Source organism: Alligator mississippiensis, chromosome 1, assembly GCF_030867095.1.
Source record: "Alligator mississippiensis isolate rAllMis1 chromosome 1, rAllMis1, whole genome shotgun sequence".
In the NCBI taxonomy this organism is placed as follows: Eukaryota; Metazoa; Chordata; order Crocodylia; family Alligatoridae; genus Alligator; species Alligator mississippiensis.
The window spans coordinates 266958488-266976888 of NC_081824.1; the positions used below are offsets into that span (position 1 = coordinate 266958488).

The 18401-nt window shown below is 49.4% G+C and overlaps 1 protein-coding gene across 1 annotated transcript in view; it reads left to right on the forward strand.

Annotated features, from left to right (window-relative positions):
* The window catches only part of CD247 (CD247 molecule), a 79566-nt gene extending 61237 nt beyond the window's left edge, over positions 1 to 18329 (forward strand). The window contains exons 3-8 of the mRNA XM_014598992.3: positions 4258 to 4311; positions 8764 to 8847; positions 10511 to 10546; positions 12906 to 12962; positions 15463 to 15504; positions 16966 to 18329. Coding sequence (XP_014454478.1) covers positions 4258 to 4311; positions 8764 to 8847; positions 10511 to 10546; positions 12906 to 12962; positions 15463 to 15504; positions 16966 to 17031 — 339 coding nt within the window. The 3' untranslated portion in view covers positions 17032 to 18329. The remainder of the gene's footprint in view (positions 1 to 4257; positions 4312 to 8763; positions 8848 to 10510; positions 10547 to 12905; positions 12963 to 15462; positions 15505 to 16965) is intronic.
* The last annotated feature ends 72 nt before the right edge of the window (positions 18330 to 18401 follow it).

Genomic DNA, 18401 nt, shown 5'->3' on the forward strand with positions numbered 1-18401 from the left:
CTGTGTCTCCTCAAAGCTTTGGATCACTTTGTGCTTATTTATCATGTGTTCAGGGGGAGCATGCTATCTGGGGGAGCATGTTTCCTTGGACTGATGCACGGCTTGAAAGCATGAATGATTTTACATTTTTGATTACCATTGCAAATAGGAAGTTTGTTGAACGCTGAGCTACGGGGTGGAGAGGAATAAACCCAGTATTCAAGGGTTGATGCTAGAGAGAGAAGGCAAGATAGCATGATTCTAATGTCTCTTGTGGAAAGGTTTGTTCTGAAAGGGCTTTGAGCCCTTTTGAATATGTTTCATTTTCTGAGCTCAAAAATAAACCAACCCTTCTCTTCCTACACACATACACAGACAGTGCATCTACACAAGATGCTAACTGTGCAGTGGCCTAATAACACTGCACAGCAGCATGCTGGGCAAAACCCATGCTAATATGTTATTGCGCAGTAGTATTAGGCTATTGCACAGTTAGGATCAGTAAAAAGCCGTGCACTGGTGCCAGTTACTGCACATTGATTTAGTACTTGGTTATGCAAGTACTAAACTTAATGTGCAGTAACTGCAGTGCATTAATGAATGTGTAGACACCCAGAGTGTTGCAGCTACCAGTCTTGATGGAGTAATAAAAAGGAATTGTATATATTCCCTTTAAGTCTCACCATCTCATCATCAGGACATGGAAAGCACAAGATAGGGGTAGGAGCATCAGAAAGATACCAGCTGAGACACTGAGTGATGGTGAAATTTCTTACATTTAGGCGCCTGCGGAATTCAACACCTGCATTGGAGATGGTAGACCCAAAACACCTTGTTTCCTTCCCCAGCTTAGGATGTGCAGGTTTATTTTCTGGCCTAGCTCTCGCCTGTCAAATGATCCCAGCAAGATAGGCATTCGAATCCTTTTTTAAAGGAATCCAGAGTAGGTACCTACACCACCTCTGGGGGGAGTCTGTTCCAGGCCCTGGGGACTTGGACAGTAAAGTTTTTCCTTATGTCCAGCCTAAAATGGTCTTCCAGGAGTTTGTGACCATTGGACCTAGTCTTCCCATAAGGTGCCCTGGTGAACAGATGTTCCCCCAGTGCACACCCCTTATGTACTTATAGGCTGCCACCAAGTCACCCCTGAGCCTGCGCTTTTCCAGGCTGAAGAGTCCCATGGCGCTCAGCCTCTCTTCATAAGGGCTGCTCTCTTGTCCTCTAATCATTTGTGTGGCTCTCCTCATGTCTCTCAGTTACATCCAGAAGGACAGGGATAAAAAAATGCTAATTCAGGAACAGCCCATGAAACATTTCTTGGGAGAAATGCCAAGCTTATAACCTGTTAAAATATTTCCAGAGGTCAAATAAAGGACTGGTGATGAGGGTATGGAGTCTTATGTGCCTCAGTAGGAGAGGAATAAGCAGCTCTGACAGAATCTTACCACCATCTCGTGGCTGTTGGTCCAGTTCTACCCAAGAGGCTATTTGTAAGCAAAGAAATACAAATTCCTTCCCACCATACACATCCACACCATAAGAAGGAAGAGGAAGTTATTTTCCTCTCTGATGTGGGCAAGGATCTGTCTACCATGTCCCTCTTTGATGGTTCTCCCTCTTTTAGTTTTTCCTGAATAATGGATACAGTCTGCACTGGCTGCACTTAGCCTCCAGCACAGAAGGCAAGGACTGAATGAGCCTGGAAGTCTGCCTCACTTCTCCATGATCCCTGCAGGTTATGGCTAAGTGTCAGGAGGTAGTATAGGGGCAGCTAGCCCTGCAGGTGCTGTGTCCCACAAATCTCTCAGGGTTGTAGATCTAACGCTAAATCAGAAGAAAAGAAAATTTAGAAGGAATGAATGACACTCAGCAGTGGCAAAAAGAGAAGATTTTATGCTGCCATTATAGATCCTGACTGACGAAACTGCTGCTTTGGGACTGGAAACCTTTGTGAACCTGCCAGAGGGGAAAGCCACCTACATATGCACAAGGTGCACAGTGTGCCTAACTGTGGGAGCTGTGGACCCTCCTACCTGTTGGGAGGGAGAGTGATCATTAAGGAGGACTTGGAGAACCTCTGAGAAGGATTTTGTGAACCTGGTGCAACTGGATGTGGAGACAGAGTGCATGAACTGGGCGCTGGTGGATCCCAACCCAGAACTCCTTGAAAGCAGACAACTAATATAAGATAAATTTATTCTAAGCCTAAGGTTAAAGCCCATTGGAAGCTCTGCAGGTTGATTTAAAGAATGGCAGTGTGCGCACATTGTTTTCAGGAGGTGCTGAAAGTGGCTGTTACCCCTAAGAACTGGAAAGTCCTCTACCTGCTGCAATATGTGTGGTTAGCCAAACTTTTATATAACATAATAGCAATAAGCCAGGGGGAGCAGATAAGGTGCTGTCTGAGAGGAGGAAATGAGAAACAGATGTGCCTGTTGTCATGGCACCAGTTCAGAGTTGGGGAGGTAAATAGGTTGTAGGCATATGCCTTTGAAAATACTGACCTAAATCTTTCTTGGAAGGGTGAGTCCAGACAAGCGCACACGTGCCTCTTGCAGTGTCTCAAAGCAGTTTGAGATGTTGCAAGAGACATGCTGGGAACAAAAAGCAAGTTCCCTGTGCTGCATATTTGCAGCTCTAATTTTTGATACTGGGAAATCCTGGTATCTGACCCGTGCCACCTGTGCAACGTGGTGCTGTGCCAGGCTGCCCTGCTTGTGTGTACCCTGGGCCAAAACCGGGCTGCTCTTACTGTCACCCGGGTCCCTGGCACCGCATGCAGGGGCTGTGCACCTTAATGTTGGGCCAGGTCCTGCCTTCATGTGCCCCGCAAGCCTTAGGGGTAGGCTGGTTCCATGCAGGCAGGACCCAACCCCTGCATGGGGTGCTGGAGCCATGGGTGACAGCAGAAGTGGCCCAGTTCTAACTGAGGGTGCACACAAGTGGGCTGGTTTGGTGCGGTGCCATGTCGTACAGGTGGCACAGGTCATGGCTCTGCCAGTAGCCCTGATGGCTGCAGCTGCTGCTGCAGAGCAGGCTGTGCACCATGCGTGGGGACCCAAACCTCCTGAGCAGCCCCCCCACCACACACACACACACGCCTCCCACACCTCCACCCACAAACCGCACAAACCCCACAGCTGCCAAACGGGATGGGAAAGGACCTGCTGGTGGGAGCTGAGGCTGCAGGGGCAACTGCCACACTGTAGCCCTGCCCCGTGCCCAAACCAGTGCTGTGATATGCAGCCCCAGCCTATCTGGACTCTTGGTTCCAGGAACCATTTTGGTGTGTAATGGGCTGCGGGGAGGACTGGAGGTGGCAGCAGGGGCGAGTGAGTGAGTGAGATGGGGTCAGGGGTGGAGGATAGCTCCAGTTAGGACAGGATGCCAGAGCCAGGCTTAGAGCCCCCCTGCCCCACTACAGCAGCCTGTGTAGGGGAAGGCCAGCCTAGGTGGGAAGGGGCTTCCCAGCCCAGCCCCTGAGCCCCAGTTGAGGGCTTCCCCAGGAATGGCATGGGGATCACTGTGGCCTGGGCACAGGGATCAAAACAGCTACAGCTGGCACTGCTCAGAGCCACAAAGCTCAGAGCGGGTGGGACAGCTGCAGCTGGACCCATGTCCTGGTGCTGGGAGTGAGCTAGTGCAGAGCAGGCAGGGGCTGCAGGTCAAGAGTGAGGGGCACTGCTGGGGCTGTGGGTTGGGAGTCAGGGGCAGGGCACTGGCATATCAGTGCTGCTCAGCACCCCACACCCTGGTGAGTGAAGTGGGGAGGAATAACTCTGATTTTTCTATAATTAAAAAAAAAAAAAAAAAAAAGCAAATGCCAATGTGCATAGATATTTAGAATTCATTTTTGATGATGATAGAGGCACTGGTAGGCTTCCAGATTTGCTTTAAACTTGTAAATATATTAATATACGTTGCCCAACTGATGTCTCTCTCTATAGTGGTATTTCATTTGAAATAGTGGAAGAATACAGATTTGGCAAGGTTCAGTGATGAGACTGTAAATAGTAGGATTTGGGTTAAATGCAGTGACTCTTGGGTTAAATGGCCTATCCAGCCATCAACCTGCCAAGGACATCTTTTATTGGCAGGTCTGTGACCTGTATTGTTCCTTGGAGAAGCCAAAGAGGGGCAATGGAAAACTCCTGGTAGCACTGGAAGTGTTGCAGGCTACTTGGTTGCAAGCCCCTGACATAGCGAGTTAGGGTGGGGGTAGCCGTGCATAGAGAGATGCCATGACTGTGTGCTCACTCTGCCTTCTCTCTCTTTCAGTTCACCAGAACCCCTGAATCGCACGGGCTGCCAGGCCAGGGTGAAGTGTACAATGTAAGTGATTACAACGTCTCTTTTTAAACCTGTGACTTGAGCCAGGCCACCTTGGCTCCAGCTCTCTGAGCAAGCTGGCTTTCCTGCAAGCCAGATGAGGAATCACAAGTGCAAGGAGGTGGGACTGCCAGCTGAGACAAGCTAACAGCTCAGCCTGGGAGTACCTCTTGTACTCCCAGGTAAAGAAGCCACCAGAAGATGTGAAATCTCCAGTTTAAGGCTTTGCTCCATTGAAGCACAGGAGGTGCCCTCTGAGCTCTTGAGAATTCAGTCCCATCTAGAACTGTGCTCTGGATGCGTGCACGGATCGGATAGGTTGCCTTCTGTGACACAACCATCAGGTGCATGGGCTCCTCTCCATAGAGGGCCTGATCCTGCAATACTTCTACACCAGGGAGTTTTTACTTAAACAGGACTTGAGTAGGTCACCTGCAGGTTTTCAGGGGGACAACTGGAGTGGGTGAGCAGAAGCTGGTGTGTTAAGGCCTGGAAGATGGAGATCCAGAATGCTTTGTTTTAAGTTGAATGAGAACTTCCCCTAAAATATTTATTAGCAATGAAATAAATATGCACAGGGAAAGGAATTTGCTATAGATTTTCTGTTTGTCCGGAACCAGGTCTGGCAGCTCCCCTTCCAAAAGTGACTCTAGTAGTTGCCTACAACAATTAATTTATAATGGGGATACTACAGTAACAATTACTGTACAGGTAATTGCACAGTATTTACTTGTACAATTTGGAGATACAAAATTATACTGCAAATTTTATAGTACAACGTTTTGCTAATAAGTTAAGATTATTTTTTTAATATTGCAAGATGCTAATGATCTCTGGAGCAAGGGGCTTCTAGATAGACTAAAATTGCATTAATTTACCTTTTCAGAAACGAGGAAATTTGGTTAAGGCTTATAATCTCAGCTAAAAAGACGAGCTCACACTGGCTGATCATTTAGCTATAGGTCTCTACGTTTTTCATCTGACAATTTATCTCACTACTGCTCGTGTTTTGTGGCACAGTACTGCTCGGCCAGCGACACAGCTGATTTCCAGCCAACTGTGCCAGGGTACTAGTATAGTAAGCTCCTGGGAAGGGGAAGAAAGAGCGAGTGTTGCATCACCTTTGCTTAATTAACCCAGGAAAGCATGAAACAGCTACAGGAAAGAATCATGGTTAAAGCATCTACCAATGCTTTAACCTGCTACTCAGGTAAGAGATCACTGACTTGAGATCATCATAACTCCTCCATTTGCTTCAGTTCAGAACCAATCAGTGGAGACTTGCTTCTCTAGTGGTGTCTGACTTCAGTTAGCTGCAGCATTGAGGTTGGAGTTTTACCTCACGCCAGCCAGTGGAACCAGGAACCCTGACCATAATGGTAGAAATCTCATTCCAACATGTTAGCCTGCCACTCTGGCCCTCTCCCACCACCCTATTCCCTAGCACCTGCTGCCTCTACAGGGCCCCTTCTTACTGCTCTGCTTTTGGGTGTGGAGTGTGCAACTCCCTTCCCACATCTGGCTTCTTGGCAGCTAGGTCTTCTAAGACACGGTGACTGGCCCTATCACCTTGCTGAGGGCAGCAGTTTGTCCCTGCTGGCCCCCCTCCCAGAGATGACGCATCCAGACCTGTACAGGTCCTGAGCCAGCCCCCTCTTCTGAAAAGTCCAAGAGGGTGAAGGTCTTGGATTGGTGGTTACCAACTGGTCGATTTCGATCGACTACTCGATTGCAGAGCCTCTGACAGTTGATCTTGGTCTGGGGGGCTGAGCACGCATGTGTTCAGCCCCCTAGACCGAGATTGACTGTCAGAGGCTCCACAATTGGGAGCAGCAGGACGTATGTGCAGAGCAGCCAGAGCGGAACACGCATGGCTGGGCTGAGCTGCGCTGCCTGCCACCGGGGTCGGGCCAGGTAAGTGAGGTGATGCACCCTCCTGCCCTGCAGTGGAGGGAGTGGGGCAGGGTCGAGTGGGGCCTTGGCTGGGCTGGGGGAGGGTTGGAGCCTGGACAGCTTATCCAGGGGCGTGGGGTGGTTCCTGCACTGCGTGCACCCTGCTGGAGGCCTAGGGGCCACATGCCCCTGGTGGAGGCCACAGGGGCAGAGGTAAGTCCACAAGGCAGCCCGGTCATGGGCTTCTGGCTGCTGCAGCAGGGTTGGGGAGGAGTGCGTGTACCATGGTGAGTGAGGGAATGGAGCAAGGGCAGGTCCTGCACAGTTGGGGCAGGTGCAGGACAGAGCCGCAAGCGGCTCAGCCAGGGGTCCAGGGATGGGGGTGGAGGTGCACGCAGCCCGGGAGGGCATGGGGGGCGGCACATGCCCCTGGATCTGCACATGGGGCAGTGGGGGGGCTGGGGCCAGGGTGGCACCAGGCTCCTTCCGGCATGGCTCTTTGGCTGTGTGGCTCTCAGGCTGGGCAGCAGCGGCAGCACTGGGAGGGGTTGGGGAGGCTACGGCGAATTTTTGGGTGCCTGAACACCCCCCCCCGCCCTGCTCCTGATGGTGCCGCTGCTGCCCAGCCCAAAGTCATACCAGGAAGAGCCTGGCACCACCCCACCCCACCCCATGTGCAGATCCGGGGGCACATGCCACTCGGACGAGCTGCTCACAGCACCATCCTGCACCCACCCCAGCTGTGCAAGGCCTGCCCCTGCTCCACACCCTCACTCACTGCTATGGGAGGGGGAGGGGCAGATGGAGGCCCCAGCGGTGAGGGAGGGAGCAGGGTACAGGCAGGAGCAGGGGCTGGAGGACAAGTGGAGGCCTTCGGGGGCATGTGGCTCAGCCAGGCCCACTCCCTGCAGCCCCAGCCCCTGCTCCAGCCTGTGCCTGGCTCCCTCCCTCACTGCTGGGGCCCCCCGCCCTTTCCCTTTCCCTTCCTCTTCCCCCACAGACTTACCTGCTGGGGGAGGGGGGAGATGCACTCAATTTTTTGTCCCTCTGCCTCAATGTGCCCCCTGCCTTCCCTCCCCACAGACTGACCTGCGGACATAGGGGGAGGCAGCACAGGGTAGATCTTGGGTTGCTTTTTTAATTTAAAAACTGATCTCCTACCCAAAAAGGTTGGAGACCACTGTCTTGGATGAATGGTAGTGTAAGAGTCGTATTGTAACTGGGTCCAGAAATTATGCGAGAGGCAAGGATTTCTTAAGGTGATATCTTTTCTTGGACCAACTGTGTAGTTGGGATAGAGTTAGACAAACTTTCAATTGCAAAATATTTTTCATCAGGTCTTGCATTCAAAAGCTTGTCTAACTCTCTGCCAACTGCATAGCTGGTCCAATAAAAGATATCACCTTAAGAAATTTTTGCCTCTTGGATAAATGAGGAAGCCAGAGAGCGTATGAGGCTGGGGATCTGAGCAAGGTCAGCACTGAACCCCAGAAATAGCACTTGTCCATCCTCAGACTTTTGATCCGACTTGGGTCAGAATTTTGATTTCTGGATCGGAGTAGCCCTGACTTTACGGGATTGCAGCCCTTCTCTGTCACTAACAGGACTCAGTCTCATCCGGCTCATGAAGACCATGGGTTCATTGTTCTGTTCATGAACTTCACTGTGTGCGCGTCCTGAACTGTGGGGAATGGCATTGCAGAATTGAACCCAGACCCACTGAGCACAATATGTACATCAGAAGACACTGCAAGAAACCCCATTGTGAGCACACATGAGAATCTGCCTTCCAGACCCTGAATAATTAGAAGCTGGTTGGAGGCCAGGATGTTTCATATCCCTTCCAATAGTCCTTTTATCATTAAGTGCAACAACTCTGGATAATCTTATTAAACGTATCTGGTCCCCACACCCTTTCCCCCCTCTTTTTTTTTTTTTACCTCAACCACATCCTGTGGTGCTGAATCCCACAGTCTAACTGCAGTATATGAAAAGTATTTCTCTCTTGGTTTTTATTTTTGCTATCCTTTCAATGTTGTTTGAATCTTTGCCTTCTTATGGAGGGTAGATCAGGAAATTCTGTAGCCCATGTCTTGCATATCAGGTGTTGTCCTGATAAAGTACATACACACACATGCTCTGATCTGCCATCTTTTGAAGGTGGCAAATCCCCATCAAGAATAAGGTCAGAGAGAGGGCTTCCTTGTTTACCTATTGCAAAGCCAGCCTAATTGTTGTAGAAAAAAAATCTGTGACTGCGTGTGTATACCTCTGACCATCACAGGCAAAGGGTAAAAGCCGTAACTCTCCTTCAGGTAACAGTGCTTGTCATTTAACCCAGTGGTTTATGGCTAAAAGATCAGTCTCTTATGTCTCAGATCAACAATTGTGGTAGCTGTTTTTTGTTAGCATTGTCAAATTATTTTTCTTAAATAAATAGGAAAATTATTTTTAATCTATTAACTGTTGTCTCTCACAGGCTATCAAATCAGTGCTGCCTTCCCTGCTCTCCCTAAGCCAGCAACTGATTTTTCCAATGCTGATTCTGCCTTATTATTTCAGCAATTGTCTCATGCACGCAGAGATGAATATGATGCTCTGGGGGCTAAGCGAGGTGGTGACCCTGAGCTAGGAGGGAAAAATCAGGTAACTTCCCCTCATTCATTTTGTTCCCTTCCTTTCGTGTTTAACCTCTTCTCAGCTGTCTGTATGTGGCACTATTGTCCTCTGCCACCGGCTGGTGGGGGCATGAGCCTTGCCTACATGTGTATGCAGGGGCCTGCTGGTGAGCCACTTGCTGGCTAAAAGGGCAGAAGCCTTCATGCAGCTTAGCAGAGACTTGCCTTATCTTGCTCAAGTCACAGGCAAAAGGTCCCGACTTGTTTAAGTAGCAGATCCTGGGATATGACCCTGCTGCTGTCTATTTACATAGGGCTCCCTCTTGCTGGTCTCAGTCCTCCCTGCATAGAGTCTCTCACACTGGTGTTGGTTACTGTGCGCCAGTGGCACCCAACCTTCTGGCCCCGCAGGCTGGATGAGTGGTGTGAGGTCAGTCCATGGGCCCAATCTAGCCACCTGGCTGCCAGATCCAGCCATGCACCAGCAGGATCTGGTGTGCACAGCTACATAGTGGCGACCTGTCCCCAGTGCAGTGGTTGTATGGAGGCTCAGGAGGCAGCTTCCCTGTAGGAGTCATATGCAAATAGTGCAAGCAGGCTCTAGCCCCTGGTAGACTGTTGCTGGGTGGCTGGAGCTGATGTGCGTAAAGGGGGACTAGACACTGACTTGGCTGTGGAAATGATGGGTCCAACCCTTGCCAAGGCTGACCGGGCCTCACCTAGGTGGGACTACAGTAAACCTTTGCTGGCACAGTCATGTCACATGGGAAGGAAGGATTCTCTTGCAACTAATGGCTGAATCAGCAACAGCTCTTGTGTGGATAGTGAGGCAGGTGAAGTTGCATTAATGGCAGAGCTGCTTCTGCTGGCCAGGAGCACTGGCATAAGCTCACTTGCTGATTCTAGCTGTTTCCACAGTAAATGGGTTAAGGCAGCAGAACATTTTTCCCCTTCTACTACCCTTCTTCCCCTCCCCAATCTGACAGCAAGGCTGGCAGAAACTTTTCCTGTAGATATGGCCTAACAAGTTTCCCTTTGCGGTAAGTCTATGCGCTCTGGCATCTGCTTTTATTCCAGAGGGTACTTGGCACCCTTCATTCTCTGCCAAGCATCAGGTGCCTTTGGCTGCAGATGGAGCTGTCCTAACCACAGCATGGCTGGCAGCTTTGATGCAGAGAATGAAAGCTACCCCTTAGATCTTTTCCACTTGCCCCCTTAAGAGCTTGCAACTACTTTGAATGGGAAGTGACACCCAGCGGATGTGGGCCAGGGCAAGGACCAAGTGGGCGTCTCTGGATGTGATGCTGTGAAACAAGTGCCAGCGAATTGAAGTAACAGCCCAAATGACTGCTCTCATTGCTTCTGGGGAGGAAGAGGGAGGGGATGACCTCTGAGTACTTCAGGGCTTGCCTACAAGGCCAGCAGCCCCATGGAGAGAGGAAGAGCTGGGCTCCATGAGCACAAACAAAGAAACCACTGGAGCAGCAGCAGCCCTTCAGCCCACGTGCAAACACACTCCAGGCTGGAGATCAGTGGGCAGGGAAGGGCAGTAAAGGGTGTACACTTCATGTCTGGGATGCACAGAGTGTCTCCAATACACAGCCACAGACCATGATAGCACGCAGCCCCGTGTCTTGGAGGGAAAAGATGCTGATTACCTGACACAGACAGCTTTTCCTTTTGTTTTACAGCAAAGAAGAAAGAATCCTCGTGACCCTCTCTACACGGTGAGTAAATGGAGTTGCTGCCAGGGTCAGGGCAGGGGGGGAAGAGTAGCTGAAATCTGACTTCCTTGCATGGGAAATGGAAATTCCACTTAAGTCCAAACGGGGCCAAAGTTTCCCTTGTGAGCTGGAAGCCTCCTCTCCCACCCCTGCATTGGCTCAGCGACATGGACAGAAATTGCCAAGAGATCAGTTTCACCAAGAAGATGCAGGGAGCTTCTAGGAAGACAGACAGGGTCTTTGAGGAGCCTGCCCTGGACAGCGAGATCAAATGCACTTTTCTGAATGAAACATATATAGGGCTCATTGAGCTGGGTTTGGCCAATGCAATGTCTGTCATAAGCTTTCTGAGCAACTTGAGTGAAAGCGGGGGACTGTGATTCATTATGGAGGTGGGGGTGCAGTTGTGGTCTCCCAGAGAACATAGCAGAACTAGAAAGGGTACAGAGATGGGCAGGCAGGACAAACAGAGGTGTGGAGAAGCTTCTGCGTGTGGAGAGCCCAAGTAGGCCAGGATTTTTCAGCTTAGAGAAAAACAAAAGAAGGGGGCGAGAATAGAGGCCTAGGAAAGAATGAATGGAAAGGAGAAAATACATAAGGATTTACTGCAGGTACTCCTCACTTAACATCATCCTGGTTAACATTGTTTCGTTATTATGTTGCTGATCTATTATAGAATATACTCATTTAAAGTCGTGCAATGTTCAGTTATAACATTGTTTGGCCGCTGCCTGCTGGTAGGTAACTACTGTGACATAATTGGATTTGCTTAATATTGTTTCGCTTAAAGTCGCGTTTTTCAAGAATGTAACTACAACGTTAAGCGAGGAGTAGCTGCATGGCTCATGCTGACAGAACAAGGGGAGGACATGCAAAGGAATTATTAGGAAGCAGGTTTAAAACCAACAAAAGCAAGTTCTTTTCTACACAGTATGTACTTAACTTGTGGAACTCATTGCCATGAGATACCAGAGAGGTTGGCAGTCAGTAGCAAAGGTAGGGCAGAGCAATGGGGGTAGCTGCACCAGGCACTGGCTTGGAGGATAGGGGGAAGGAGGTAAAAACAGCTGCTGCTGGCAACCACAGTCATGATTTGAAGTTGTGCTGGCGGTGAAGCAGCAACTGTGCGTTGCCACTGCCCCTGTGCCCTGGGCATCCCTCTGTGTTGCTATGTTGCTGCTGACACCTATAACCCTGTCGAAAAGAGGATCATACAAATAAACACACGCAGGATAGGCCCAGCAGTGGCTCTTATAGTTACAGGTGCAACCTCCAAATGAGGACTTTCTAGGTCTCTAAATGCTGGAAGCTGTAAGGGAAAAGTGGCAGGGGGAAAAATCTGCCTGGCTGGGCTCTGCTTACACACTCTTTGCCTTGCCGTCAGCTCTGCCCGTTGAATAAAGGATTCTGGGTTTATATTGGACCCGGGGTGTGACCCACTATGGCATCTCCTATGTTCTTACAGGGGAAAGGAAGCAGCTGTTCCGATGCTAGGGCAAGACAGGTTTCTGATGTGCTCTGTCATCTCTCTGTCCCTAAGTCAGTCAGACCTACCTACTGAACACACAAGCCATGAGACCTGAATAAGTTGGTCTTCCCTCAGCTGGTGGGAAGGATCACTGCTCTGTGCATCTGCTCCCAGCAGAGCACTCCAGTGCCAATAGCTGTACGTTTAAAACAAGCTGCTTCCCTGTCACCTCTTAACTCTAACTGACCTGAAGGCAGCAGCCAGGAGTAGGCAAGGTCTGCTAGAGTTGGCAGCAGAGGAGTCTCTACTAACCCCGGCAGTGCCTACAGCACCACTGGGGTTCTTAAAGGTTTGATTCACAGCAGGGCATGGGAGTAGCCCCTTCTTGGGGCCCACAGAAAATAACCACCTGCCTCCATCCCCAGCCTACTACATGGGTCCCTTTTTCTCCAGCCTTTTGGGCCCTTAGCTGTGCCCTGTACCTTGTTTTCAGCTTCAGTTCCCTCTAAATTGGCTGCCATCCACACACATGCCCAAGAGCTGAGGCAGCATAGCTGATCACTACAGCATAAACAGAGGGACGGGCGTGGAAACTGTCCAGGATTTGCTAGAGGATGTTGCTGCCATTGGTGGTAAGGGATGAGGTGTTGGTAGAATCGATGGCTCATCCAGATTAAGCTGTGCTCTGTATTCACTGGGTCACCCGCATGCAGCCTATTTCGTAGTCAGTCTGGAGTCAGTAGTCTGAGCCAGGGCAAAAGGAAAACAATTAGGAGTGGAACTGAGAGAAGCAGCAGTGGATTTCAGGGGATGCAGTATGGTATATGTGGTGTTAGCAAGAGGGTGGCTTGGCTTCTTGCACTACTAATGCTGTTCTCTGACTTTGGCTGCCAGTCTCTGCAGAAGGACAAGATGGGTGAGGCATACAGCGAGATTGGGAAGAAGGGAGAGGTGAGTGGTACTTGCCATCCAAAGGCAGGTGAGATGGTTCTGAGAACTTTCCATCCGATCCAAAACATGTGCCCAATACAGCCCCTGCTCTCAGTACACTCTCATGCATGACATGTTCCCAACATCCAAACCCCCCGTGCCCAACTACAGCTGGGGTCCAGTTGTCTTTTTCGAATAGCATGCACCCTGCTAGCTTCCAAACAGTGAATAACACAAGTGCAACCTTGAAGCACAAAAGGACATCTCTTCAACCACAGAAAGAACTGCCCCATCACTGAGGCCCTGCTGCCAAAACAGGCAGCTCTGTGCCAGCAAATCAGCTTCAACTTACCATTTGAAGAATTCTTTTCTTTAAAACTGTTATACCAATTTTCTTCTTTCCCTGTTGGATTTACAAGCTCAGTGGGGCATGGAAACAAAGCCATGTCTAAGGAAAAGGAGTGCCGTAGTTCCCTGCTGGGAATATTTAAAGGTGGTACATAAATTGTGAAGTGCATCTCAGGTTGCAGAGCTAGAGTGCACGCCTGCTACCCAACTTTCTAATGGTGAATATCCCACCCTCCCATGTGAAACCAGCAATGGTTTTTGTGGTCCTGGGTGAAGTCCATGCCCTTGTTGAGTTTCAAATGTCGATCATTTTCTTACAGCAGCTCTCTATAAAGACTGCGTGACTAAACTTATTTTGAAAAGGAAAATGAAACTCACGCTCTCCACTCCCCATTCCTCAGACTCCTGAAGAGCTTTTTCTGAAATTTCTCAGTACAAAAATCACCTTTGGGCACAGATAAATGGCTGGTGCCCAGCAGGGAATGGGTCACAGTGCTAGCAGGAAAAGGGGAGAATTGATTTTGTGGCCAAACCAAAAATATCGGTGACAATCCAGCTTGGTCCAGTGGCACTGGGAGTTTTTGGTTTTCCCTGGCAAAAAGATTTTTTTCTGTGAAACCAAGAAACTATTTGACCCCAAAGATAATGCTTTGTTCAATTTTCAGGTCATTTAACCCTTTAACCATTTTTTAACCTAGACCACTTTTTACATAAAAAACAGCCCAAGATTTGTTTTAAAAAGGGCAAAAAAGATGTTCTGACACTTTCAGATTTCCTCCCCTTCTTCTGGCTGACACTACTTACCAGACTTGCTCGGAGTTCACACAGCCTTGTGCCCATGGCAGACCATGGCGGGTCTCACTTGGAAGCCAACATTTTACATGATGGTCAGATGCTTAGTCTGAGGCCCCCTCGACACACTACATTGTGGATGTGATTAACCGGGTAATTGCGCCTTAAGCTGTGACCCGGTTACACGTTCAACAAATTAATGGCATGATAAAATAAGCACTAAGCTACAGAGTTATTCCACAAAAGGTGCTGGCTTCCAGGTGCAGGGCCTGCAGTGACTGCAGCGCTTCATGCACTGCCCCTGCTGTGAGCCCTGCAGCCCACGCTGCTGCAGGGCTTGTAGCAGTGGCAGCTGGAAGAACGCTGCTGGTGCTGTGAACCTGAGCTGCGGGGCTTGCAGGGAGCGAACACTGCCCCACTGTGAACCTTGCAGCTCTGGAGGCTCACAGTGGTGGCAGCGTTCTCCCCACTGCTCCTGCTGGGACTCCCACAGCCCATGTCAGCTGCAGGGCTCACAACAGAGGCAAGCAGGAACACAGCTATAGGAACCAGTGCAGGGGGAACCTGGGATTGTGATCTCAGGCTCCACCTGTACTGGAGGTAAAGTGTGATGGGATCACCCCACAACCATGCCTCCTGCAAATCATGTATGGCATGGCAGGAGGCACGATTGTGGGGATCGCACGTGAGGTCCTATTGCGTCTTTACTTGCATGTGTAGACGGGCCTGACAGACAGCAATCCAATGTGAATGCTGATTTCATTGGCACGTGTGCCATAGGGCCGGCTTGTATTTTTGAAGCTGCTAATTTGAGCAGTCTTATGCTGGTGCAGTTACATTGCATCAGCATGGCTCTGGCAGCCAAGCCCTGAGTCCTGTTGGAATAGAATTCTCTTTTCCAAAGTAGCCTGCAAATGCTTCCTTTGCGCTTGGCAGCTGGTTAATAAATAAAGGCAGTGGCTGAGCCTCTGCAGGCTGCTAAACCTAGTTCATAGATGCTGTTCAACAGAGGAGTCACGCAGACCCCTCTTGGCTGGCTGTCATGCCAGCCCACAAAATGAATGCAAAGTCGCAATGAGCAGGCAGAAACCCCACCACAACTAGCACAAAGCCCCATTCCCCTCCTCTCTTTAACTATGGGCCACAGCAATACCTGGTCCTTCAGTGGTGCTGCCAGGTTGCAGACTGGGCTCTTGGGGGGCTAGGGTGGGCAGAGGAGCATGCTCCAGAGCAAGAGGCCTCAACAGAGGATGCCTGGCCAGCAGCTCACTTACTTGTGCAGAGATAGGGTGCAGTTCTAGCACCTGTGGCAGGGGAAATGAAGTCTTTAGACAGGAAGCATCCACTAACCCAGGACTCCCGTTTCTTTTCTTCCCCAAAGCCCCAGAGGCGGCGAGGCAAAGGCAACGATGGTCTTTACCAGGTAGGTAACTGCTACTGGTCTCCTTGTCTAAGCCAGTTTTACAAACTGGTGCATGGATGAACTTCTAGGGGATGCATGAGAGGAAGAAGCAGGAAGCAGAAAGGAAAGGGGAAATAGAAAGGGAAGGAAAGAAACAAAAATCTCTGTAGTATGGCTGTAACAAGCACTGCTTTTTTTCTTAGCCATAGCACAGAATCAGTGGCTCATACAGCAGTATAACAGACTTAAAAAGGGGTGTGTGACCCACACCATTTGAGAGGCATTCTCTGGTCTGCTTGCTTCAGTCACTGAAGTCCCGGCACCCCCTCCCAAAGAGCCTGGAGCAGTGGTTCTCAACTTTGGGGGGGGGGGGGAGGAAAATCACATCCTCTTTTCTAAGCAGTGCTGTGTGCAGAGGTTGGAGGTGTTCACTTTTCTGTCCCTTCTTCTGCTCCTATTCTCCTCCTCTGGTGCGCTCACCACCCTTAATTTCTTATCAAGGTAGTCTTACAGTGAGCTGACAACCAACAGGATCTCTTAGTAGCCTGCTCTACAAGAGCAGCCTTAGTCACGCTCCATAAGCAGCTGACTCCAGACCACTGTGGACAATCAAAGCAGGACCCACTGCTGCTCAAAAGTTGTGTGTTGATTTTGTTCAGACCTGATATGTTTCGAGGCCCTGCTGATGGTAGGTAGCATAATCGAGCAGTAAGAGGTATGCTTTAAACTGTACCTGTAGGCACAGCATATCATACTTCTAGCCTTACTTACTGGCTTCAGGAGCACTGCTCTGTCTTTAGCTCAGGAGGCTGTCGGTGGAGCCTTTTGGGCCTTGTTTGCCTGTGAATCTTGCGTGCTGCCTGATCATCATCTCTGTGAAAACACTTACACTTGCTGCAAAAAAGGCCAGGACACGTTAAATAAGGGAAGCCACCTGGCTGAGCAACAGCAAAGGGACAGTCTGGGAGAGAAAATATCAGGGGGCTCATGGAATGATTCAGTATCCTACACTTCTCTTTCCTGAGCAATGCTATTAAGCCACACACCTGGCTGAGTTACCAGTGTTTTAACGCTGCTGTCCTGTCCAAATTCCAACTCTAGAATTAGAGAGGGAAGTCCACGGAGATGGGATGCAGCTTTAGATGGATACTGCTTACTGCAGTGCGGACACAACCAGATTAATGGCTACGTCTCAGCACTGGCCAATCTTCTGCTGCTGAAGTTTGCAAAGCACTTACGAGGGCTTATACCAGAGCTGTGGTATAAGCTGTGACGGTTTATACCAGATTGCTACATCCATGTGTTGCTATTAACCCTTTTCGCTAACCAAGGGCCATCGATATTCCACCATGACAAAGGAAATGCCAAAATGAACAATCCTCTTGTAGCAGCTACATAAATCCAAATTTACTTGAGCAAGACACTGGGCAGCGAGTACTCTGTTACACCTCCTTCACTTTGCCCTTTTTCTTCTTGTCACAGGGACTCAGCACAGCGACCAAGGACACATATGATGCCCTCCAGATGCAGCCATTGCCTCCCCGCTAACAGGGACTTGTGCAGCAGATGGGCAAGACTGAGGCCAGCCCACACACTTGGGGGAGGAGAGAAGGGAAACTCCAGGAATCTAAACAAGATGGTTCTGCCAACACCGGTTTTTCGCAGTGCAGGAAACTCCTTTTAGTCATGACACAGCAAGGAAATAACTCCATCATTTGGAGATTCCCCTTCTCCCTTCCCCCCTCCAAGTCTGCAACAGCAAGCTTCAGCTTTTCAACGTATAGATCTGTAAAACTATTCCCCATGACAGTGGTTGTTTCACAGGCTAAATTTTGTAAGAGTATTTGTAGCTAGAGAAAGGGACAAGAGCAGAGTATGTGGGGGCCCCGAGGGCCCTGGGCCCCCTCGGCTATCACCTGAAATGCGTAAAACTTTCCACATGTCCATCATCTTGGGCCCCCTCACAGCAAAAATAAAAATCGGCACCTATGGACTGGAGCCTGGGATTCCTGGGCTCTTCCCCTGCCTCGGACTAGACTTAGGTTCCCTAAGTATTTAAAAAAACCAAAACAAAACATGTTACCTACCTCACAGGGGTGTTGTGGAGCCTCCATTATGGTGTAAAGCTCTTAGGGGTCCTCCCATGGAAGGCACTATAGTTGTGGCCACTGTTTCTACTGTGATCTGCACTAGAGTAACTACAACTGTCCAGCTAAATTATCTTCCGCTGTAAATTCAGCTTTACATTTCTTTAACTGCAAAGAACTGGAAAAAAAACTGTCAAGTTATTATAGTGTGACAAATGCTAAAAGCATGCTCTGCTTTTCAGTCAGAAAAAACCCAGCACTGGCTGCAACAGGGGCTCAAGAAATAACACCTGGCACGACGAGCTCCTGCAGCACATGAGCTGTATCCAGGAATACGGATGACAACAAATGAAAGCTAGGTAACCTTTAGCAGAGAGGTTTCTTCCTGCAGCAGGACTGGTGCAGCATATTAAGTGAACCATCCCTATTCATTAGGATGCGAGCTGGGACATTGCACACCAGTAACGCTTGGCAATGAGATAATGCTGGGAAAATTGGGATTAAATTACAGGATGCCTTAAGATTGGTTGAAGATCCACAGTTTGACCTTTTCTGCTGACATGCTTCAGTGCTGTATTTTGTACGTGATAAAAACAAAGCAAAACTTACTTGCTGGGAAAGGAAATGTAGAAAAGCCAAAGAAATGTACATTAAAAAAAAAAAATCTCTTCAGGATCTTTTCCAAGGCGAGCACAAAGGCATTGGTGCTCAGCAACAGAAAGGATCTGCGGTGAGCTAATAAAGCTGGTGGGGAAGCCACACGTGTGTAATCGTGTCTAACTGGGCTGGCTGATTTTGAGGCACGGTCTCTCTGGTGCTGGAAAGCAAGCA